Raw genomic sequence first — 24,862 nt, forward strand, 5'->3', positions numbered from 1 at the left:
CCCGCCAAATTTGTAGGGTTAGGGCTGAAAATTTCTAGCCTGATAAAATCAAAACCCGATTAACCCACACCCGATTAACCAGCAACCCGTTAGGGGTCAGATCCGAAAACCCGATGGACTGGCCCGAAAACTCGATAAAATTCTATTATTATATTTTTTTTACTCCTAATTCGACACTTCATTAATTAATTTTAATAGAAACAATAGCTTTCAATTTTATAATTAAATATATAAATTATATATTGAATTTTTATTAATATAATAATTCATAAATAAATTTAAAACTTCAAATTTACTAAAAAATATTTAAATTTCTAAAACATGCACTAAAATTCCACGAAATATCTCAAATATTAATATTTGATCATGTATATGATTGAGTTTAAGCATATATATCATAATTAAATATTTTACATTGTATGAATATTAGTAATTTTAATCATTATTTATTGGATTGTCGCATGTTAATATTATCAGCAGTAACCCGATTAACCTGCTGGGCTAGCCCGAAACCCGAAATTTTAGGGTTAGGGTTGAACTTTTATAACCGAAAGAAACCACAACCCGGTTAGCTTGTACCCGAATGACTCGCAATCCGAGTAGGGTTGGCCGAAACCCGACGAGCCGGCCCAATTGACATCCCTACTTAAAAGTATATTGGTAGTTTCTTTACTCAATGAATGAAAACATGACATTTTATCTTTTGATTGTGATGATTACATTTATCTACAGATTAAGAAGTGCAGATAAGTACAAGAATAATAAATGTAAACGATACAATCATTAGATGATTTAGTTGAATCTTTACAGTTTGCGGCTCCCTCATTCTTGAATTTAATTGGCGCATCATTAACTTCGTCCCATACTAAAACATGGCTAAAATAAATTTTAACTTTTTATATGGTATGGTTTTGTCTTTATTCTATAGAATTGTTTATTTGTCCCCAATTCTATCTTAGATAAAAGCCTCGTGCATTTACAATAATTTGCAAAAATTGAACTTTTATTTGTTGAGTAATATCACATTATATTGTTGTAGTGTATACATATATAGACTTATTAGAAAATGACTTTGAAGTTATAAATTTGGGCTTATATCTAAAATGAGTATTTTGGATAGATATATCACAACTTGTATCCAATAATGGGAAGTGGGAAGTCCATTTTAATAAAAGAAAGTCCATATTATTAAGCAAGATTATAACCCCAAAAATGTTACTCAAGAAGGAAAAGGAAAAAATGTATAGAAATAGAAAATATTAAAGAAGTGGTGAATGTAAACTTTAAAAAAATGCAATTATTATTGTATATCTCGACCACTAAGCTAAAAACATCATGTGGAAAAGTAAAAGATTAAATTTGAAATAAGATGAGTGAACATATAGACAACTAAATTTTCTTCAGTAGTCCATAAAAGAGTGCAAAATTGATCTCTTGTATTAATAAAAGTAGGTTATACGTTTCATAACTCTTTTTACTCATTTTCTTTATATTCATAAACCTTAGAGTTAAATCAAAGTAGAATTATTATTGGTGGTCATAGTACTGCGTAACTAACTACTCAATATAAATCCAACAACTAATTCACAATTACTATAATTCAGCTTCTAAAATTGAGCAATTAAACCCCATTTATATACTTATCATACAACTATAGCTTATCATAAATTACAAGATATTTTAATACACGATTATAATCCAGCTTTCATTGCAAATATCGATAATTCTAGATATTTTTCTTAATTAACCAATAATATAGGATAAATTTGTGTTCCGAAAATTACTTGGCACATGAAAATCGCGGTGGTTTAAACAATTATGTGAAAATTATTAGCAGCAAATAGAAAAGCCGACGCACTCGTGTGCTTTTGTTGCCTCCCAAATTTTGTCATCATTCTCTGAAATTCCATCAAAAATCCAATCTTTCCATCCATCATTTAAAATGCCCATTTCTTCCCCGAATTCAGCCGCCAAAATTCGCCTCCCGCGCCCACTGCTTCCTCCCTACAGAAATTCTCCTTCAATTCTCCATCAACACCTCCTTCCCAAGCTACAAATCCACCCCTTTCCCCGCCTCCGCTGCGGCCACACGCTCAATTCCGCCACGGCCCTGAATTGCAACGTGGAATTCGAGTCCATGGACTTGGAGAAATACGCGCGGGAGCTGGAGGTGGCAGTCAAGGCAGTGCACATGGCGTCTTTGCTCTGCCGCAGAGTTCAACAGACCTTGATTTTCCAAAGCAATGTCAATGTTCAGTCTAAAGACGACGATTCTCCGGTCACTGTCGCCGGTATGAAATGAGACGTTCTCGAATTTTCTTTAACTAGTGAAAAATGGGATCTTTTTTGTTTTTCTTTATTGATATTATATCAATATTTTAATTGTGGTTGGATGTTTTAGGCTATCTTGAGATGGAGTGGTGCTTGGCTGAGCAAGTGGGCTTTGCTTTTAGTGATTTGTATGATTGGTTGATCGTGGACGTGTGATTTGATTAATATCTGCCATAAAATATTGGTCAAGAATGTTTCTTTGTTTTGACTTTGAAAGTTTTGTGGATTTGTTGAAATGCTTTCTGTGATCAGCAGCATTAATTTTTTTTTTATAATGCATGATCTTTAATTAAGTGTAAACTAGTAGTTGTATATTGGTTTTGAAGCTGGTATATAGTTGTCTTGACCTCATATTTGAGCTGAATTTGGAGATACGTAGTGATGTGGAACAGCAAGTGAACTCTATGTTATATGCATATACTCATAGAAGGATTTACAGAGAGCTTGTTTACTCAGCCAGTAGCTTAAACATCTTCTGTCATTTGTATCGAGATTATGTATCGTGAAGACTGTTCGTTTGTAGTCACTGGATGTAGGTGCAGATATTGAATTGTTTATATCAAAAGGATGTGATAATTTGTAAATATTTCCAAGAATTATGTTATTTGAATGCTTGCTGAAAGATCTAAACAAGAATGCATTCTTGGGGAGGTGTGGTTTGATTTACTGATTATGACATAAAGTCTGATAGGTAATCTTTAACTGCCAAACAGTTCCAGTTGGGAGATTATGTAGTCTTGCTTTCAGAAAACATTTGCTTTTGCTTCTTCTTTTTTGGCACGAGAAAACGAAAGAACTAGAAGTTTTTACAACCCTGAGATGTGTGTGTGTGCGTGTGACATAGGTCGGAGTGGCTAATGCTCCAATTGCTACTTCTAAGCAGATTGGAGTGTTCAAGCAACCGTGAGCTGGGTGTTGTCTGAGGCATTTGGGAGTGAAAACGTATCCATTGTAGCTGAAGAAGACGTTGAAACACTGTCGAGGTGTGATTCTGTTGGCTTACTAGATGCTGTTGCAAAAACTGTTAACGACAGCCTAGCTGAGGCGCCTAGTTTTGGGATTCGACCACCGGCTGCTCCTCTAAACACATCTGAGGTTCTTGAGGCCATCAGTAGGTGCAACTCGCCTGGCGGGCCCACAGGGAGATTCTGGGTTCTGGACCCTGTTGACGGTACGTTAGGTTTTGTACGTGGCGATCAGTATGCAATTGCTCTTGCCTTGATAGAGGATGGTGAGCCTGTGCTTGGGGTTCTCGGGTGCCCTAATTACCCGATGAAGAAAGAATGGCTGAGTTACCAAAACGGCTACCAAAGAATCGTATCTAGATTGGCGTCGCCATCATCAACGTCGTGGGATAGAGGATGTGTGATTTATGCAAAGAAAGAGAGTGGTGGAGCCTGGATGCAGCCATTGCTTGAGAAAGAGAAGAAGTTTGTCTGGCCAAACTCTGCAAGAGAGATCAAAGTCTCGACCATCGACAACCCGGCACTGGCCACGTTCTGTGAGCCCGTTGAGAAAGCAAATTCGAGTCATTCCTTCACCGCAGGGCTAGCTCATAGTGTTGGGCTCAGGTAAAGTTCTCCCCTTGTTCACCCTACTCTTTCTTCCCGTTGTTTTAACTTTCACGCCTGCGTTTATGCTTCCGAGTTATACCATGCGGGATAAGCTTCATGCGCGTACTTGTTGCAGGAACGAGCCACTACGGGTGTACTCTATGGTGAAGTACGCAGCCATAGCACGAGGAGACGCTGAGATATTCATGAAGTTCGCTCGAGCTGGTTACAAGGAGAAGATATGGGACCACGCAGCCGGTGTCGTCATCATTCAAGAAGCCGGCGGGGTCGTGACGGACGCCGGAGGCCATCCTCTTTGCTTCTCGAGAGGGATGTACTTAGAAGGTCTTGATCGTGGCATAATTGCTTCTTCTGGAGCTACATTACATGAGAAGATTATCAGAGCTGTTGATGCTAGCTGGAACTCTTCTAGTCTTTAATTCCACACTACATATCCATTATTATTCAAGGCACACTATACATACAGACCTAATATATATAAATATTGTTAAAAGTACTCTCTCTCTCTCTCTCATTTAAGAATAATTCAGTACTGTAAATTTGTGGTCTACGAACTAGTTGTGTATGTTTCTTTGTGTTGGTGATTACCGTATAAAAGAGAGCTAAAAAGTGAAATTAATTGTATTCATAAGCTGGAATAGAAATGCCAAACAATGAATTTTACAAACAATCTATGAATCAACAAACTCAGTTAGCAGTTTCTATATCCATTTTTTTGTTTTTAATATTTCCTAGTGTCTCTCCTTCAAAAAGTCTCCTCAACAACAATATTTGAATGCCATAAATTTCAAAATATGATTTACATATGTTCATCTATGAAGTGGCTCTCGAGGTATTAGATTGCTGCTCTCAAGGCTCCCCTCGCTGCCTCGCGCTTCATCTCTGCAGCTTTGCCACTGCCTCGGAAATACATGTATACTTGCTGTGAAATGAGAGAAGCATTGTTGTTAGATAGGTGACAGCCATTCAATCTTTTCCATAAGAAAGCGATTTCGCACTCGTACCTGTATGACCCAGATGCTGAGAACTGACTCGAGGCAGAAAAGCCCGAATCCAATGAAGTAGAAAATCTGTGTAACAAGAACGATACTAAACCAGTAAGTAACAATGCATTCTCTAGCTGATAAATCAAGCTCTGAGCAGCATATAATTTGAGAATAATACTATAAGCCAACTTACCCCAACTAGCACGTGGTCACCCATAAGATCAATCGCTGGGAGGATACCTCTGCAGAAACAACATTGAGGGAACTCAGTTAAAACTGATAAACAATGAAGAGGAGTTTTCAACTGAATCTCAAACATTTGTCAACAGATGGGGTGGTTGGATAAGACGAAAAATAAGACACGAACAACAAAACCCATTTGGGCTCATTGAAAAAGAAAAATTTAACAGATATTACGCAGATTATAACAAGTTAAGCCAGACTCACGTTAGCGATTTTCCTCTGAAAACGACAGGAGGTGCAACTGCAGCAAAAATGCAGAAGCCAATGTGCAGCTGTAAACACAATAAATCAAACATTATCATACGCTCACTAGAAGATGGAAACCCATTTCTGGATACAATAAAATCAACATACCATGTAAAGCATGAAAAACCACCCAAACTTCATAGCACTTTCAGTCCTGTAAAATAATGTAGGTACAGTCAAACGTTATGTAGAACAGTAGATGCTAGCAATGAATCTATCCCCAAGGCCTCAAAATTAAAGAAAATTTGAAAGAACAAGGTCACCAACCTAAAAGCACGGTAAAGTGGTCGATACCATAAAACATATGCTCCTGGAACCCCAGATATGAAGTATATAATAGCAAGAAACCAGATCTTTGCATCTAGTGGACATACAGTTCCGGTCAGGAAACCATTTAAAATATAGTACATGTTAACCGAAAGACTTAACGGGTTCATATAAAACTAACCTCCCAGTTTAATCCAAGCAGTAGTTACAGCTATAACGTTCCAGAGAAGGGCAAAACAGAGTCCTGATTTCCACCAGTAAAAATATCATTAGCAGCATACAACGTTGACCCCAATAATTCAAAATAGAGGAAAGCATCCCAAGAAGTAAGAATAATAGGCAAAGAAATGAGGGATACCTAAGGTTTGTGCCTAGTGCCAAGAAAAAGTGAACAATTTAGCCGCATGTAATATAACCTTTTGAGAGTGAGGTCATGTAAGATTTTATTGCATGGAAACAATTTGGTAAATCCAATTAACTTGAAAGAGCACATATATTTGCACAATTCAAAAGGTACTCTTCCAAAAACTATAAGTCATTGGCAGCCAAAATTAATCATTGACTTCATTCATGCATGAGAAAAAAACAAAACAAGTTAACGTTAGGAGTACCATATATGCCCAACTACTCACAATATATGTGCCAATTTTGCATAACACAATTTTCTGGAGCTTCACTTCAAGGTGTATGATATGGTCAGCTATCTTACAGCGACTAAAGATGCTATTTACTAAGTCCGGATCATGGAAAAGAGATAAAATGCTACTACAAGTTAAAGTAACCACCATTTCCACACTGAAAAAATAGATATTGATCCAAAGTAAGTAATACACTTTAGATAGCAGAACTTCACTAACAATATAATCACAAAACTTCATATGAGTAAAATTTTACATACCCAACAAGGTTGTAAATGCAACATATTGCAGCTTCTGCAAATGAATCGGTATTTCATTGGCAATGTCATGATGAATGATGGGGAAGAATGGAGGCCAGTTTTTCTCCTCAAGAACAATACCAGCTGAAAAGAAAAAAAGACTTCAGTGGGGTGTTCAGATATGATAATAAGAAAATCCAAAATGAGAATATAAACCACCTCGTGAGGCAGCCTCTTCTTTCCGCCTAACTTCCTACAGAGCATCATCAGAAATTGTAAAAAAAAATTCAGTAAAAAGAATATAAGATTGTGTGCATTACAACTATAGCAGGAAACATTATCCTTACCCTTAAATTTTACCAGTTGTAACAAGCAAAATAATTGTATTACTAAATTTGTAGAATATTTCATACAAATGACTCAAATAGGCAAAAGGAAAAAGAAATCATAAGGAAGTTTTTAGGAAACTAGGGATCATTTGGACTGATTTTGAGTCTTTGGTTTCAGAAGAAAAGGTGAGAGTCAATGAATTAGAATATGAAGAATTTTTTCCTTGGAAGACAACCAAACATAGTCCTATTGAGATGCTTTTCTCACTGATTAAATAGTACTAAAACTACAAACAAACTTCAGCAAAAAAATACTTCCTCCGTCCACAAAAATAGAGCAATTGGTGTATGGCACGGGTTTTAATGTAGAATTGGTAAAGTAAAAGAGAAGGGAAAAAAGTAAGAGAGAAGGAGAAAAAGTAAGTGAGAAGTAGTGTTAGTGGAATGATGTGTAGGGTAATTATTTGTTGAAAACTTTCTATAAATGAATGTGCTCTATTTTTTGTGGACGGTCAAAAATGGTAAATGTGCTCTATTTTTTGTGGACGGATGGAGTATTTAGATTTGTTCGCAGCTGCTCCTCCAAGAATTAATAGCCAGGAAGAGGCAGCTACATTCAAGAATGTCAAAACCGACATCATGAATGTTGCCTCACCAAGAAAAAACAATAATACCGAGATTGTGAATAATCATCCACAAGTACCTGTTCCCTTCTCTTGAGTTCAGATTCCTTGGCCTGCAGCTCTCTCTCTTTCTTTTTCAGGTCCTAAATTCAAATTCAAAAAGGTACTATTTTATTAGAGGCCGTAGAGCCATTCCAATGAGGAAAAAAACCATTGCATGCTGTCATGTTTAAAAATTACTAAAAGGCACATACAGTAGCACCATCAAGAGGAATATCAACTGATGCAGTAGGATTGTAGAAATCGGCAGGCTCTGGTGGGAGGGGTGAGAGCCTTGAGTTTACAGCAGGTGGAACACTTCCAGTAGTCTGAAAAAAAAAATCACATGAACTCAATTAAAAAAACAATTCAACCTGAACAGATATGTTATCCAATTTATGATGGTGAGTATAAAATTGCTAGTTTATGTGGGACCAATTATGCTTCTACTACACAATATGTCTACGACATAATCTAACATTTCAACCACCACATTGGAAATCTTACTGGTATGGAAGTTATTAGAAATGGGCCACTCACCCCCTTTAAAGGTCTCATACGGAGAGAAGATTATATATTAGATAGGATTATCACTAAGTCGATGTGGACAAGATTTAGAAATCTTAACACCCCCCCGAACGTGTGGGCTGGAATGAACATCGGACTTCCACACATATTAACAGAACACATTAGATCGCAAAAAAACGACTGGAGATGTTTGAACACAGGAAACAGGCCTCTAAAATCTTCCTCAAATATGTAGGCTGTATTTATTTCATGATAACTCACAACTCTAGCTATTAAAAACTGAAATCAAATTGGCTTTATTCTTTCATGCGTAGAAAGAGCATTTTCATTGTCACCAATTCCTTTTTACTATTCAACACAGCCATTGTTGCAACCCCCAGCCCTAGCCATCTACAAGGAAAAAGGGTGATGCCCTAAAATAAAGTTCACAAAATACTTACAGAACAAATCACTATAAGAACTCTTCATTCTAGTGGTGTGATTTAAATTGCAGGAGAACTCTACGGCTCTCCTTAAAAGGGAAGAGAATTAACAAAACTAACAGTATAAAATGAGCCTCCACTAAATTTTGGTTGTCCTGATGCCTTCCCTCTCCCTCCATCCTGCATATAAGAAGATACACATGTTAATTCTATAAAGTAAATATATAAGGTACAGACATGCTAAAGAAATTAAGATCATACTTAAAAATAATCATGTAAACACTTTCTAATAGGTACGATGTTTATTAAGTATTCAGAAGACTGGATGAAACATGTCCATATTGTTTAAACTCAGATATTGCACAAGTTAACTGCCCTAGTAGCATAACCTAACTACATTTTCACAAGATCCATCGATTAATTCGATAGAAATACACATACAAAACCCTGAAACGAACAATTACTAGATCAGAACACATAGTCAATCTAAGTCAAATCATCCTCAAAACCCTATCTTCAGATTCAAATTCTTCATATCAAGAGCACACAGAGCTACATTCCCAAACAATTAAAAGCCAAAAAAAAACGCTACTTCCATCAAACATTGAACGATTGACACCAGATAAAGAGGAAACACTTACAGCAAATGGATTGACTTCTTCTTCCTCAAATGGATTCTCATGGTAACGGCCTGCCATCTCCTTATTGACTGAATTCTTCAACTAAATCCACTAATTCGCAGATTTCGTAGATCTAAATAGTGCAACTCCAACAACGAAAATAAAAAAATTAATCGTAGCTTAGGATGGAAGAATAATACTGTAGAGGATTGAAGCGGTTGAAAAGGAGTCTAGGGTGTGGGGGGCTCTGTCAGCAGTCAGCGACAGCGTGTACGCTTTTAGATTAAAAAATTATTTTTCTTGGAATTACTTGTGTATAATCACCCTATATTAAATTGATAACAAAGGTCGTGTTATGATAGACTTAAACCGCATTTATCTTACACATTACCATTTGATCAACTGACACACTTACATACTTATTCAAATCGGATAAACAGAATATGGATATTTACTCTTAAAATTGAAAAAACAAATTCTACAAACAATTCTTCCGAAGTGGAAAAGTATTTTTTTCACATTTTGTTGGTCAAGGGTGCTTGGGCTATAATATCATTTTGTCATTTCTTCACAAACTCTTGTTTTGTAGGAATAATACCTACTTAAGGAGATCAAGTTTAAATTTGTAACATCGTGTAACTGATGATGACATTTAGAGGACAAAAAGGCTCGTTCAAAGAGATAGATATGGAGTATCTCAGTATGTATACAGAATAGGAGTACTATGTTTCTGGCCTTAATTAGCAATTAAATTGCGCTTCATCATCATATTTATATTTATGTAGTTGATCCTGTACTTGTTTCCACCAAGACAAAGCGTTTCATTTGCTTAGATTCAGGATTCTGTGTGAAGCCAAAGAATCTCTCAACTTCAACAATTTATTATAGGAAAACCTCTACAATGAAGTTTCTATTGAAGAAGGGAAGGTCGTCTAACTCCATGTGAAACTCATCATGCATCTACGATTGTGGTTAGCTGTAAAGACACTTCATCTGATGAATAATCGTCATGGGTCTGTCTCACGATGATTTGATCGGAATCGCAACCATTTCTCATGTGCCCTTCTCCGCTTTTGTGGGATTTCCATGATATTCCTCTATTTGGCTTTCAGAGTGTTGCATCTCCATGGGCAGTTATCTTCATGTTGTTTGCCGTTAGCCATTGTCGAGGTAAAACTTTGGCTCTTGAAATTAACTAACATTGGACGATAAACGTACAAGACAAGCGCTCTTCGATACAAAGGAAATGTTTTTACAAACTTCCAATATTATGTCTGAAAAAAAGTTATCCAACTATTTATAGACATGAAACATACTTATCTTACTTGGAAAATAATTAAAATCCTAAAAAAATGCTATAATTGCATAATATCTAAAAATACCTTTTGTTTCAGAGGATGAGGTTGAATATACAATTCAAGTTGTCACGAGTCATGACACTAGGTAGTGGAAAAAGCAAGCCAAATTTGTGGATTCATTAACCAAGGAGAATGATGGATTGAAATATCGGTAGATAGGTTGGTGATTACATTGGCAAACAAAGATGTCGAGTTGAGTGTTGTAAGAAAAAAACATGTGGGAAATTTAAAAAGGCTAGGCCTTTGGCCTTTCATCTTTTGGTAACCTCCAAATGCATTATGGTATGCCTTAATGTCAAGACCTTTGAGGTGGTCTCCCCTATCCTATAAATAGGTGGAGTTTGGGAGAGGAGAACACACCAACAATCATTCTCTCTTCTTTCTAAGCTCTCAAGCATTCTAGCTCGCATCTTAGGAGCATTGCATAGCTCAGTTCTCGCCTCCAATTCAAGTTCGCCAGAGCCTACGAGTTTGAGGTGCTTCAACTCGGTAGGAGGAAATTCGTTTCATCTTTGGGGACGTTGCGCCAATCCGTGAGCACTAGCCGAGGCGTATCTCGTCTTGCGGAGAGAGGGATACCTCAACTCGACTTGAAGAAGACGATAGTTTGCATCTTGTTCTTTTATTATATTTCTTTTGTTTTATTTACCTTCTAGTTTTTTGGTTCTTTTGTAATAGAAAGAGTTGCCCGTGTAAAGGCTACACTATTTCCAACAATCGCAAGACGAGATAGTGTACTCTTGCCATCATCATGTCGACCGAAGCTGGAGGAAACATAAAATTCAAAGCTGGAATGAAGCAACAAACAGACGCAATGTCGATGCGCAATGAAGTGGTTAATTTCTTGAGATCCATTCTCTTGAGAATTGTGTTTATCGTTTGTCATTTGACAAGCAAGACCAGTTTTGACTTGATAGTAATAATGCATGTGGTGTTGAATATACCAATGCACATATGGTTCAATATAATTGTGTACTTATTGATGGAGACAATATTGTGCAAATTATTTAAACGTGTTGTTATAAACAACAAAGATCACGAGGTGGTCGCAATGGTCTCCGACGTGAACCATGGTAATAATCCAAATGAATGGTTTGTTGATACGGGTGCCACATGTCATGTGTACTCCGAGAGAAGCGTTTTTTCTACTTACAAATCTGTTGGAGATAGAAAAGTACGCATGGGAAATCAAGCCTCTTCTGAGGTGGTTGGTGTTGGTAACGTATTCCTAAAATTAGGATCTGGAAAGGTTCTTACCCTTAAGGATGTGCTGCATATCCCAGACATCCGAAATAATTTGGTGTCAGGCTCACTTCTAGTAAATCATGGATTTTCACTAGAATTTGAGTGTGAAAAGGTTATATTGACCAAGTATGGAAAGTTCATAGGTGAAGGTCACCTAGTGAATGGGCTTTTTGAGCTGAATGTTATGGTCATTCACCGTGGAAAAGCAATAAGCAATAAGCAATAAGGAAGATGGCACATCTTCTTATTTGCTTGAGTGCTCTGATTTATGGCATAAAAGATTGGGACATGTAAATCTAATTGCTATAAAAAATTAGTAAATCTTAATTTACTAAAAGTTGATGAGTTTAATTCACAAAAGAAATGTGAAGTCTGTGTTGAAGCAAAAATGACCAAGCTGTCGTTCCGCTCGGTAGAACGGAGCACAAAACCTCTAGAATTGATCCATACAGATATATGTGATTTAAAATTTGTGCAAACCAGATGTGGTAAAAAGTATTTCATCACATTCATTGATGATTGCACAAGGTATTGTTATATTTACTTATTAAGAAGTAAAGATGAGGCAATTGAAGCGTTTAAAGACTTCAAAAATGAAGCCGAAAATCAACTTAATTGTCGAATTAAGTGTGTTCGAAGTGATAGAGGTGGTGAATATGTGGCGCCGTTTGCAGAATTATGTCATGCAAGTGGTATAATTCACCAAACCACGGCTCCATATTCTCCTCAGTCGAATGGTGTTGCTGAACGCAAAAATCGAACACTGAAAGAGATGATGAATGCTCTGTTGATTAATTCAGGTTTACCCCAAAACATGTGGGGGGAAGCTTTGCTAACCGCAAATTACATCTTAAATAAGATTCCACTCAAAAATAGGGATATGACTCCTTATGAATTGTGGAAGGGAAAGAAACCTTCATATACGTACCTTAAAGTGTGGGGGTGTTTAGCAAAGGTACAAGTGCCGCCTCCAAAACAAGTTGCAATTGGCCCTAAAACAGTCGATTGTATCTTTATTGGATATGCATTGAACAGTAGCGCATGTCGCTTCTTAGTTCATAAGTCAGCTATACCTGATGTAGCTGAAGGAACAGTAATTGAGTCAAGGAATGTTGTATTCTTTGAGAATGTGTTTCCTTGCAAGAAGCAAGATGATCGTTCTAGTGAAAGAATGATGGATGAAACCACTAGTTATAATTCTCCAAAAGTGACGAGGACAAATCCTGAGGATGTAGAACCAAGACGTGGTAAAAGAGTTAGAGTGGCTAAGACTTTTGGTCCAGACTTCATAACTTTTATGTTGGATGGTGAACCAAAGTCACTATCAGAAGCATTGTCTGGCCCAGACGCAGTGTAGTGGCTAGAAGCTATCAACAGTGAAATGGAATCCATTATGCTAAATAACACATGGGTGTTAGTAGACTTGCCGGAAGGCTGCAAGGCCTTAGGATGCAAGTGGATTCTGAAAAAGAAATATAAACCCGATGGTACTGTAGATAAGTACAAAGTTCGCCTAGTGGTGAAAGGCTTCAAGCAGAAAGAAGGGCATGACTTCTTTGATACTTACTCACCTGTTACGAGAATAGCTTCCATCCGGGTGCTTCTTGCGATTGCTGCGTTGCACAATCTTGAGATTCACCAAATGGATGTGAAAACTGCGTTTCTGAATGGTGATTTGGAAGAAGAGATATACATGGAGCAACCTGAAGGGTTTGTTGTGCCCGGGCAAGAACGCAAGGTATGCAAATTGGTAAAGTCTCTTTATGGATTGAAGCAAGCGCCGTTGCAATGACACTTGAAGTTTGACAATGTAATGTTGACAAATGGATTCACTATCAACGAGTGTGATAAGTGTGTTTACATTAAGAACACAGATAACGGGTTTGTTATTGTGTGTCTTTATGTTGATGATATGTTGATAATAGGCAGCAATAGTGCCATTATTAACGAGACAAAAAACATGTTGAAAAGAAATTTCGATATGAAAGACATGGGTCTAGCTGATGTGATTCTCGGAATCAAAATAGTGAGAACTAATGAGGGAATTGCTTTAACGCAATCTCATTATATTGAGAAAATGCTTAAGAAATTCAACTCGTTTGATTGTAAGCCAGCAAAGACTCCCTTGGAGCTCAATGTCCAACTAAGCAAGAATATGGGTGAGCATGTTGCTCAAGAAGAGTATGCAAAGGTTATAGGAAGTTTGATGTTTATCACGAACTGTACTAGACCAGATCTTGCTTGTACGGTGAACAAGTTTAGCAGATTTACGAACAATCCAATCAAGGAACATTGGAAAGCTTTGTGCAGAGTTTTGAGATACTTGAAGTATACTATTGACTTTAGATTGCACTACACAAGATATCCCCAAGTACTTGAAGGGTACTGTGACGCAAATTGGATCTCTGATTCAAAAGACTCATTTTCGACGAGTGGGTATGTGTTCACTGTAGGGGGTGGTGCTGTTTCGTGGAAGTCAACGAAACAGACGTGTATTGCTCGCTCCACCATGGAATCCGAGTTTATCGCATTGGATAACGCAGGGGAAGAAGCCGAGTGGCTCAGAAATTTCCTAGAATGTATTCCATGTTGGAAGAAGCCAGTGCCCACAGTAGTGATACACTGTGATAGTAAAGCAGCTATAGGTAGAGCACACAGTGGCTTCTATAATGGTAAGTCTCGACACATTCGTCGACGATATAATACCGTAAGGCAGTTGATCACAAATGGTGTTATCGCAGTTGACTATGTTAAGTCGGTGGATAACATAGCGGATCCATTAATAAAAGGTTTAAACCGTGATCAAATGCATAAATTGCTAAAAGGAATGGGACTGAAAACCACATCTTAAAAGATGAGTATAGTGGTAACCCAACCATACGATTGGAGATCCCATGGGATTGGTTCAATGGGAAACAAAGCTATACAAATCTAATTGTAGCACTCGGAAGATTTTAATCTTCGCTCATTCTTTAGAAAGCATTGAGTGTTGTAACCTGCACGTGGTAAGAGGTTAAGTCTTTTGACTTTTAATGATTCTTGAAATCTCAGGGAGATGAAGTATGGCAGGATACTCACGAAAGAATCACCTATGTAAGTGAGAAGTGGGGCCGCTTCGTGTGTGTGAGTCACTTATGAATTCCAAAGAGGTGTTCCACGGCCGAAACGGACACAAACGTGAGAACTGATGGAGTTGAGACAATATTGTGTTGATGCTATTGACTAGGCATACACCAAGGAGGAGTAGTTCAAGGCATCGCGTCCACTAGCCCGCCGGTATGTCCGATAGTATTGACTATGGAAGGTTCAAAACCACAAATTACCTTTCCAAAGACAATATCGTTTCTCGAGAACTGAGCAAAGAGTCTGCATACATGCATTTGAGTCTGGTGTTGGTTTGAGCTTGCAGCGCTCTAACCAATGTGGAGGATTGTATGAAAAAAAAACATGTGGTAAATTTGAAAAGGCTAGGCCTTTGGCCTTTCATCTTTTGGTAACCTCCAAATGCATTATGGTATGCCTTAATGTCAAGACCTTTGAGGTGGTCTCCCCTATCCTATAAATAGGTGGAGTTTGGGAGAGGAAAACACACCAACAATCATTCTCTCTTCTCTCTAAGCTCTCAAGCATTCTAGCTCGCATCTTAGGAGCATTGCATAGCTCAGTTCTCGCCTCCAATTCAAGTTCGCCAGAGCCTACGAGTTTGAGGTGCTTCAACTCGGTAGGAGGAAATTCGTTTCATCTTTGGGGACGTTGCGCCAATCCGTGAGCACTAGCCGAGGCGTATCTCGTCTTGCGGAGAGAGGGATACCTCAACTCGACTTGAAGAAGGCGATAGTTTGCATCTTGTTCTTTTATTGTATTTCTTTTGTTTTATTTACCTTCTAGTTTTTTGGTTCTTTTGTAATAGTAAGAGTTGCCCGTGTAAAGGCTACACTATTTCCAACAAGTGTGGTGAAGACACAACTTGAAATTTTTACTGTGACGTTCAAAAAACTCAACTCTAGAATCTTGTTGGAGTCTTAGATACCTGAACAAAATGTTAGGATCTTCAATCGCAGATTCTGTCTCATAAAGTGAAGAGGAAAACTAATGAAGGAATCATCCTATGATGCCATCACATGTCATTTGAGAAGTGGTGTTGAAATTAGTAATTAGAACAAGGAAGAGGGAGCCAGGGAGGTGAGGTTTTGAAATTTGGATGAGATTTATTGCTCCGTATCACTATCAATTTTAAAATATTTATTTATTTTTAATATAAAGTTTATGTTATACAGTATGTTTTTGTATCGAGATTTTGTACCACTTAATCAGGGTTTATAATGATTTTTTATATATATTTTTCATATTTTAATTTCACTAAATAATAATTTGTGCATTTTATTAAAAAATTATTATAAAATAACTAAATTAATTCTAGTTGAACAGAGAATCACATCTGGTAGCTAATTTATTTTGAGCCATCTATTTGGGCCATTTCCTAAATTCATATGCCTTATCTATTTTCCAGGAAAACACATATTCATGACCACAAACAAACGGTAATAAAACAGAGGAGAAGACTAGATATATTTATATGTGTACGTGGCGCCACTCCACATTCTTCATTATCTCATGCTCAAATGAGAGGCCTTTAGCAAACCATTCACTCTCCACCACATCCAATTATCATCATCATCTCACTTGCTACAATTTACATCAAATTTATATATCAATAAAACATCCATTCTTGCTTACACTCTATGCACTCGAAAATTTGAAATTAAAAAAAAATATATATCTTTTCTTATTCGACGTAAAACATGGCTAGACCATTGCAAGTTGAAGTGTACAATCCTAATGGGAAATACAGAGTTGTTAGCACCAAATCTATGCCTGGAACTCGTTGGATTAAGCTCTTGGTTGATCAAGATTGCCGTCTTGAAGTAACTAATACTATTCATTTTTTATTATTATTTTTTTCTTTTGCATGAATTTTGATCTTTTTTTGTAGATATGCACAGAGAAGAAAACCATACTATCTGTTGAAGACATCATTTCTCTGATTGGGAATAAGTGTGATGGAGTTATTGGACAGGTAAACTTCACACACACACAAACGCACAGCTATTTTTGGAGATGATTTGAACTAGTTTTTTTTCAGTTGACTGAGGATTGGGGGGAGAAATTGTTTAGTGCATTGAGCAGAGCTGGAGGGACTGCCTTCAGCAACATGGCTGTCGGATACAACAACGTTGACGTTGATGCTGCCAATAAATATGGCGTTGCTGTCGGAAACACACCGGTAACTAATCTATTACTACTATCAATGAAATGTGAGAATATATTGAATTTGGTGTTTTTGATGAATTAGGGAGTGCTGACAGAGACTACAGCAGAGCTAGCAGCTTCACTCTCTTTAGCTGCAGCTAGAAGAATTGTGGAAGCTGATGAATTCATGAGGGGTGGCTTGTATGATGGATGGCTTCCCCATCTGTATGTCCTTTACTATAACTCATAGTAATCGCTTTGTTAATCGAATAATTACACGATCATCGAACCTTTTCTTTGTTTCATAGCTTTGTTGGGAACTTACTAAAAGGACAAACTGTTGGAGTGATTGGAGCCGGCCGGATTGGATCAGCCTATGCAAGAATGATGGTTGGTTTAACAAAACTTTGTTTTTGGATGGTGTTTGGTTCATTGAATTAACTAACTTTGATTGTTCAAATAGGTTGAAGGGTTCAAGATGAACTTGATCTACTTCGATCTCTACCAGTCCACTCGTCTGGAGAAGTTTGTTACCGCCTACGGGCAGTTCCTCAAGGCCAACGGGGAGCAGCCCGTGACGTGGAGACGGGCGTCTAGCATGGATGAGGTTCTCCGTGAGGCGGATGTGGTAAGTGATCTTGTGTTTTGTTCATGTTTTGAAGAATGAGGCATGTTATGTGGATAGATAATTGGCTGTGGACGCGCGTGCAGATAAGTCTGCACCCGGTGCTGGATAAGACGACGTATCATCTGGTGAATAAGGAGAGGCTGGGGAAGATGAAGAAGGAAGCCATCCTTATCAACTGCAGCAGGGGACCTGTGATTGATGAGGCTGCTCTAGTGGACCACTTGAGACAAAACCCCATGTTTCGAGTTGGTCTCGATGTGTTTGAGGAAGAGCCATATATGAAGCCGGGGCTAGCCGAGATGAAGAATGCTATTGTGGTGCCTCACATAGCCTCAGCCTCAAAGGTAACATCATTACTAAGTTCATCCAAATCTGTTGTTGCGATTCAAGGTTGACGTGAACGACATTTGTGCGTGCAGTGGACTCGTGAAGGAATGGCGACATTGGCTGCGCTCAATGTCCTGGTATGAACTCATCACGGCACCACTTAAACGAGCCACACGAATATATTCTCTAATTTTGAATTTCGTGATGTAGGGGAAAATAAAGAATTATCCGATCTGGGCTGATCCGAACCGCGTGGATCCGTTCCTTAACGAGAACTCTACACCACCACCAGCATGCCCCAGCATCGTTAACTCTAAAGCTTTAGGTAACTCAACTTGTATTCTGTACACTCTTCTTACCATAAAAAGAGTGCATGTAGTAATATTTGTTGATTCTAATTAAATTTGTTGCAGGCTTGCCGGTTTCAAAGCTGTGAAATGGCTCTGCCCAATTCCTCTAATATCATCTTATACAAAGTGTATTGTACATTACATCATCACGAATTTGCTTGATGGTTATCACGATGTTATGTTAACAGAATGTTCTGTTTTTGTGGCTTAAATATGTTATTCCTCATACTTGCTTATTTTGTGTTATAATAAGATATGCTGTCATTTTTTCCGCAGTGGAAAAAGAACCTTAATCTCCGAATTCAAATGCATACAAGTATAATTATTGATCAGAATATAGAAATTACTAATTAGAATTTGTTTTCTCAACTACGCAATCTGGCTACGATAATACCCGTATCAAAAAATCTCCTGCAGCTAGTCTAATATTCATGGTATGTAAATAAAAAGAAAAAGAGCACAAGCCAAGCGCCAAAACATTTGGGGTTTCTTTTGAATTTATAAATGATGAAATTGCATAAAATCACAACACTAGGGATTTGAGAATTTTAGTCCCTACTCAAATCTGACCCTGTGGTGGTGTGTGTGTATGCATGTTGACAGACCTGATCAATGGCGGGATCGGGGCTAAACTATATGAACGCTAAAAAATTAAATAATTACGAGAACTAACATCTGGCCCGACATATACTGAGAAACTTTACAGTGCGCTTGCCTCGTTAAACCTTAGAATAGCCACGCTTACGGTTACGCCTAAGCTTCCGCATTAGGCTTGGAGGGAACGGATCGACCCACCTCTTGTCCTCCTTCACAGCTCGTTCCCATCTCTCCTTGAATTTTTGAAGCTCTACTGTTGATTGCCTCCTAATCTGTATCAGATCAAGAAAAGTTAAACCGTGCAACAAGACTGAATGAATTGAATAGTGTAAACATAGGATGGGAAGGCTGGATGCGGCGTCTCACCTCTGATCTAACGTCAACTGAATGCCTCTGAATATAGGAGAAAAGAGACAGAGAGGCAAGAATCAATAATTGGCATGAGTTAGAGAGACAGAAGAAATGAGCTCCAGTGATAAAAGTTATACCTTAACTGTCTCTTCGCGATTCTTGACCTGCATATATTTTAAGAAGCTAATTAGCTTAATATCAATAAATCCTAATTTGGCTTCACTATGCTATGAGCTAACCGAAATTTGTGTTTGTTTAGGTAAAGATGTGAGATGAATGGATGAGTGTGTTTCCATAATATAATAATATAAACAAGCACAAAACATACGCAAGTATTGACTAGAAACAAAGTTAATAATACAAGTATCAATTATGTGCATACTATTACCAAGGGTGTATTCAGGTCTAGGAACTCAATTCAATTGTGGGAAGTTTAGTAGATCACCTTTTTCGCAGACTGCCCACCCAAAGTTTGTATACTCTGATGAACTATGTACTCACTATCAACTACTCCCACCTTTTGGGTACGATCACCCTGTATATCAAAATTTTCAGAGTCTAAGTTGAACAAAATTTCTGTGGATTAGACCATAGTTCATCTTGATAAAACCACATTCGTAGAATCCAAACACATGGCCTCGGATAGCAATCTTACCTGTGCGCAATAGCCAAGTTTCATATCCATTCCCCATCCATGAACAAGATCATTCTGGCAATCAAGGAAAAATTATAAGATCTACAGAACTGAGACAGAAATACTACACTGTATATGACTGTAGATTAAATATAACTGGGGATAGATCATAGATCTGATCTGATACTTTAGACCAAAAGTGTAATAGCTGCGCATGTTTTCACAAAGATGACTTGTTTTCTGTAGCAACTGCATTCAATACTAAACTTCTTGCCAAACCTCAATTATAGCTCCAAGGCATTGTGATTAATAGTTTTGAAGAAAGGATATTGATGGAAATATAATGCATGATTAGTTCATAATTGTATGTTTTAACTTTTAAGCTAAACACATGAAACCAGTTCATAATAAACACCAAAGATTACCTGTATCAAATGCCAGGCACAATGCCAAGCTGATCTTGAAAACACAGGAGCCATTCCTTCCACAAATCTGGAAAAAAAATGTGATCAACATGTGTCTATTCCCTTAGAAAATAGAAAGAGGCATCATATGCCTTGTGTGCTCTACTGGATTGCTGGGCAATTTGGTCTAGATACCACAAGCACCAAGAGGCACCGTATGCAAATATATAAGGTCATGGCAAGCAACAATGTTATGAAGAAAAAAAAAAGAAAGAGAGCTGAAATATTGACGAAACAGAATATTTATGAAGCACAATTCATTACACTAGATATACTACTTAATGAGATAACAATTCAGCAGAGTAACCAACCCAGTGCATGGCGGTCCCTCACTATCATCTGAACACTTCGTGCTACCTCTGACATCATAGACTCTTCTGCTTGAAACAGAATACATGAGAACCAATAATACTACATACAGAAGTAAGATTTGGACCAAGCAGAATTTGTGCATACTTATGAAATATTTTCATTCTATTTCTTATAGTGATCCTATGATGTATGCCAGTAGAATTTGGATCCAAAGCCGGCTGAGATATTTCAAGTCCTTCTGATTTTACAATTTGCAGATACCTGAGCAAGGAGATGGAATATTATATCTTAATGTAAGAGGATGCACAAAGAAACTAATGTAATTGTCAATAGATGGAATATTATATCTCAATGCAATTATACCTTCCAGGGTGGAAATTTTTTACTCCTAAATCTTCATCCCATAGGAATATATAATCATAGATAGACACAACAGCAGGATGTAAGAAGCGCTTGGCAAACCACCTGAATATAAAAACACAACTTATTAAAAAAATTATCACATTGGATCAAAGATCATATCATTGGTGGGGCATCAATGTTGATAAAAGAATAAATGAATTATTATACTGAACTCTTGGTTAAACATATGCCAGTCTTTGGAAACTTTTTGGAAAGGTAAGATACTTAAAACTGAGAACCTCAGTAATAACATACATTTGAACTTGTACATAAGTTTTACCATTTTGTTTGATTGTGAGCAACTATATGTACAGCTTCCTTACTCCATTCCAGGTCCGACCAACCATCCATGTTTCCATCATAGTGGAACAGAACAATGGTAAAATTCTCTGGAAGAAACTGAATCCATACAAATTAGGTGACTAGCAAACACAGTTCATCTCTTAAACTTAATCATCGGAAATGTTCAGCAATTCAATATAAAGACTTTTTTACCTTTTCAACAATAGTGCAGACATTCTTCTTTTGTTTAATTCCAACAGGCATTGCTAGCAAATTGTTAGATTCCCTTCTCTGAAATTCCAGAAATATAGCTCATCAGAAAGAGGTGCATTCAAGAAATGATATATAATGGTCATCAGCAATCACTCTTTCAAAATATTGATCATTATTAACCAATGATATTTGTGACCGATGCCATAAAGTAGTACCTGCGACTTATGACTGCTTGTTGTCCATAAAGGCTTTAACTCCAGGTCGGACCTTGCTTCAATGATACCATGAGGCAGACTATTCAATCTTGTAGTATCTACAGGTGTCTCCTGGATTAAAATTCAAATAGAACCTCAACAGCAGAAAGGACAAACAAAAACAAATGAAAACCGAGAAACTGGCGAAGTAAATGCACAATGGAATTCAAGTATCTTATCACAATTCACAACTCTTTCATTACACAGTTGATGATTGTTCGAATAATAAAACATGCATATACCTTTGATGTGTAGAAAGGTTGCAATTTTGATTCCATCTGATAGAAAGGGCAAGAAAAGGATGAAAATGTAAGTGTTACACCATCATGTAGAAGAAAATGTTTGAAAAAAAGAAACTAGGTTCATCAAAAAACAGCCAAAGTTCTAAAACAAACTCTGGGTTAACATGCATACCTCTGTCTGTTGGTACTGGTAATTTGTAGTCCTGTATATGACGAATAACATAACTGTACAGACAACTCCCATAAACGGCAGCTGATTCATCTTTGCCCCACATAATCCCTGCAGTTTCACTTACAGGTTAAGCATTCTACAGAGATACATGATACTTCTCCAACTTAACAAAGTTGGACGACTTTAATCATTCAAAAAACCCCACAAAATACATATGTATAAAGGTATCTAAGATCCATCTAATCTGTCTATGCCAGGGTTGAAACAAATAAAAAGCCTACCAAACCATTTACCCCATCAAATAAGAAATGTCTTTTCTTGATTAGCCACCTCCATGATGTCGATCCTCTCATATGCTTTTTCAATCTCTGAGAAAAATGATACAATAAATGCAAGTATATCTGATGTTAATAGTAAGATGGTAAAAAAAATAAAACTTTGCAGCAAAGGTCAGTTAATTGTAGTTGACACATGCTATGTAATGAAAGGGCAGTGATTAGCATCCTTATCTGTCTCATTTGAGCAGATTCATCATAAATGGAAAACAGAAGAAAGAGAACAGCATAAAAACTCCCAAATCACCATCAAAAACCATCTTGAGCTCAAATTCAGTGCCAAATTTAAAATCTACCCAAAAAGGAGGTTAGTTATGAAAAATCAGCATCACATGCAATACTTCTAGTAGAAGATATTTTGGGTCTGGTTGTTAATTGCCAACAAGTTGACTCTCATACTGCCTTAACTAAGGAAAATTTTCTGCATCCACGCCCCCTACATTACATTTTAAAAATCGAATTCAAAAGTTACAGAATCAAGCTGTGACATGCAGATGGCATGAGATACTCACGGTGCACTTATATCTTGGTTGCATCGGTGCTCACATGGATTAAGAATGCAAACAAACACTTTGTCATGCCACATAGGTCTGCAAACATATCCATGCAATTACTGCAATTTTAAGTTCATCACAATTCCAGATTCTTTTATTATTTCTTTATCAATGTTATCTTGGACCACGGAGGACACAAGCTGCTAGTTCAGCTTGAACTCGACAGAGTGGAGATAGGCCTTAGAAACAGGATTTAACTTGTTCAAATAATTTGAAAACTAGAAATCAAATCACAAAACGAGCAGCTCACTCGCACGATTAAGAAAACCAGAGATATCTACAATCAACCGCGAAAATCTCAAATTCATGGAACAATTCTACTTTATTTTTGGATGTGAATGAAGAATAGAATCAGTTCAACCAAATTAAGGCATATCACAGTCCACAGTCACTCCAGCGAATCAAACGCCAAAAATCGCAAACTCCGTATTTTTCCCAACCAGCATTCATGAATCGGCAATAAGTCGAGTACTCACTAAATCCAGATCAATCCAATACACCGTAAAGAAAAAGAAAACAAAACAAAACGCATGACGAATTCAATTATCGAGAACATATAACACACACACAGTCACTCACTGACTCACCTTCCAGCCACCGATTCGAAAAATCCAAGGAGCGAGACACCGATAGATGCTCAAATTTAGAGCTGAATTCACCTCTGATATTGGCTTCGCCGCTTATTAGTTCACGTTTGCAGTTCAATATGACGCAATCGCAACGGATAGATTCGGAGGGAAAATATAATAGATACAAAAACAGGTGTATGCATACGTATACACACAAACGCGTGTATTGTGTGCGTGTGTGAGAGATGAATGAAGAAAGAAGGAAGAGGAAGAACAGACGTACAAAGCGGCGAAATCAGTCTTGAAAATTAAAATTAAAATAAACACTTAAATTCGTTGGATTACACTCTCACACCATAATTTATACGCCAACTTTTTCTCATTTTATTAACCACTCCAATTAAATTATTATTATCCGTTGTTGATACTCCTAATTAAATTATTCGTTACACCATTTGCATAATCATGAGGTGTCCAATACCAAATTAATTGTGTATTAAAGTTTTGCCCTTTTCGAGTTTTACTGCATATGACGACTTTTATTTTACTACTCCATCGTTTAGTTTTACATTTATTAATTCACCATACATACAAAATGACTTAATCTTCGATTTTGTAATTGAGTTTCGTTTCGTTGAGATGAAACAACTGGTATGAATTCAATGGAACGAAGATAGAGTTTGAAGAATTTGAAATTAAGATTGTGGAATTATTCAATTCAAATTTATTTCAATTCTTAGAATTATGTGGGGGAAATGAAAATGCCACTATATTGCGAGTAACCGTGCAAAGTTGAGATCCACTGGTGTAACTCACGTGTATAAAGACAAATGACTAGTTAATATTGTTGACTTGTATTTTTATTTTCCAAAATGAGAATTTATGTACTAATATATGACATGATAATCTAACGAATTCAAATATGGATTGTTGTTAAATTTCTTTGGTCGAATATATTTTGTGGGACATTGTGAATCAGTTGGATTATTATGAACGCTTTCATTTATCTCTTGAAATTAATGTAATTGAATCTGTGTTGCAGTATTAATCACGCATTGCGTTGGTCTTCGTAGACACCTATCTGACCAAATCTATTGGTTGTTAATTCCTTACAATTTGTTTATTTTCAAGTACTAATATTTTATCATGTTGATATGTTTTCTGTTATCCCTATTCCTCAAATAAATCATATTCTTCATACACGCAATATTAGTGATTTACTTTATTTCGATGCATGC

General features: G+C 37.1%; 4 protein-coding genes across 5 annotated transcripts; 2 read left to right on the plus strand and 2 right to left on the minus strand.

Annotated features, from left to right (window-relative positions):
- The first annotated feature begins 1,802 nt into the window (after nucleotides 1–1,802).
- Nucleotides 1,803–4,401, plus strand: LOC125193037 (3',5'-bisphosphate nucleotidase AHL-like). The gene is made up of 3 exons (XM_048090740.2): nucleotides 1,803–2,291; nucleotides 3,215–3,902; nucleotides 4,021–4,401. Exons 1-3 carry the CDS (start codon nucleotides 1,943–1,945, stop codon nucleotides 4,322–4,324), a joined length of 1,341 nt encoding a protein of 446 aa, XP_047946697.2. The 5' UTR covers nucleotides 1,803–1,942; the 3' UTR covers nucleotides 4,325–4,401.
- A 114-nt stretch (nucleotides 4,402–4,515) lies between these two features.
- On the minus strand, nucleotides 4,516–9,333 carry LOC125193040 (secretory carrier-associated membrane protein 1-like). Its single transcript, XM_048090745.2, has 13 exons — nucleotides 9,107–9,333; nucleotides 8,586–8,645; nucleotides 7,731–7,844; nucleotides 7,557–7,619; nucleotides 6,744–6,777; nucleotides 6,546–6,668; nucleotides 5,829–5,891; nucleotides 5,648–5,741; nucleotides 5,489–5,534; nucleotides 5,339–5,406; nucleotides 5,085–5,133; nucleotides 4,910–4,975; nucleotides 4,516–4,827 (listed from the first exon to the last, which is right to left on the minus strand). Exons 1-13 carry the CDS (start codon nucleotides 9,161–9,163, stop codon nucleotides 4,741–4,743), a joined length of 924 nt encoding a protein of 307 aa, XP_047946702.1. The 5' UTR covers nucleotides 9,164–9,333; the 3' UTR covers nucleotides 4,516–4,740.
- A 6,979-nt stretch (nucleotides 9,334–16,312) lies between these two features.
- On the plus strand, nucleotides 16,313–18,455 carry HPR (hydroxypyruvate reductase). The gene is made up of 10 exons (XM_048090744.2): nucleotides 16,313–16,613; nucleotides 16,682–16,765; nucleotides 16,832–16,972; nucleotides 17,042–17,163; nucleotides 17,247–17,328; nucleotides 17,402–17,566; nucleotides 17,650–17,910; nucleotides 17,986–18,030; nucleotides 18,104–18,218; nucleotides 18,307–18,455. The coding sequence occupies exons 1-10, from the start codon at nucleotides 16,491–16,493 to the stop codon at nucleotides 18,327–18,329; spliced, it is 1,161 nt and encodes a 386-aa protein (XP_047946701.1). The 5' UTR covers nucleotides 16,313–16,490; the 3' UTR covers nucleotides 18,330–18,455.
- Nucleotides 18,456–18,710: 255 nt separating this feature from the next.
- Nucleotides 18,711–23,950, minus strand: LOC125193038 (uncharacterized). 2 transcript variants are annotated; one of them, XM_048090741.2, is made up of 16 exons: nucleotides 23,643–23,950; nucleotides 22,448–22,534; nucleotides 22,167–22,274; nucleotides 21,995–22,030; nucleotides 21,714–21,824; nucleotides 21,499–21,576; nucleotides 21,284–21,402; nucleotides 20,965–21,066; nucleotides 20,746–20,862; nucleotides 20,601–20,666; nucleotides 20,251–20,317; nucleotides 19,847–19,900; nucleotides 19,637–19,726; nucleotides 19,329–19,355; nucleotides 19,207–19,233; nucleotides 18,711–19,112 (listed from the first exon to the last, which is right to left on the minus strand). In XM_048090741.2, the coding sequence occupies exons 2-16, from the start codon at nucleotides 22,517–22,519 to the stop codon at nucleotides 18,963–18,965; spliced, it is 1,224 nt and encodes a 407-aa protein (XP_047946698.1). In that variant the 5' UTR covers nucleotides 22,520–22,534; nucleotides 23,643–23,950; the 3' UTR covers nucleotides 18,711–18,962. The 2 variants fall into 2 exon arrangements, with proteins under 2 accessions (XP_047946698.1, XP_047946699.1); XM_048090742.2 differs by having other exon boundaries at nucleotides 22,460–22,534; nucleotides 23,643–23,949.
- Nucleotides 23,951–24,862: the final 912 nt, after the last annotated feature.

The sequence above is a fragment of the Salvia hispanica genome, chromosome 4, assembly GCF_029641045.1.
Source record: "Salvia hispanica isolate PSC_SH4W2 chromosome 4, Shi_PSC_v1, whole genome shotgun sequence".
NCBI classification, from domain to species: Eukaryota; Viridiplantae; Streptophyta; class Magnoliopsida; order Lamiales; family Lamiaceae; genus Salvia; species Salvia hispanica.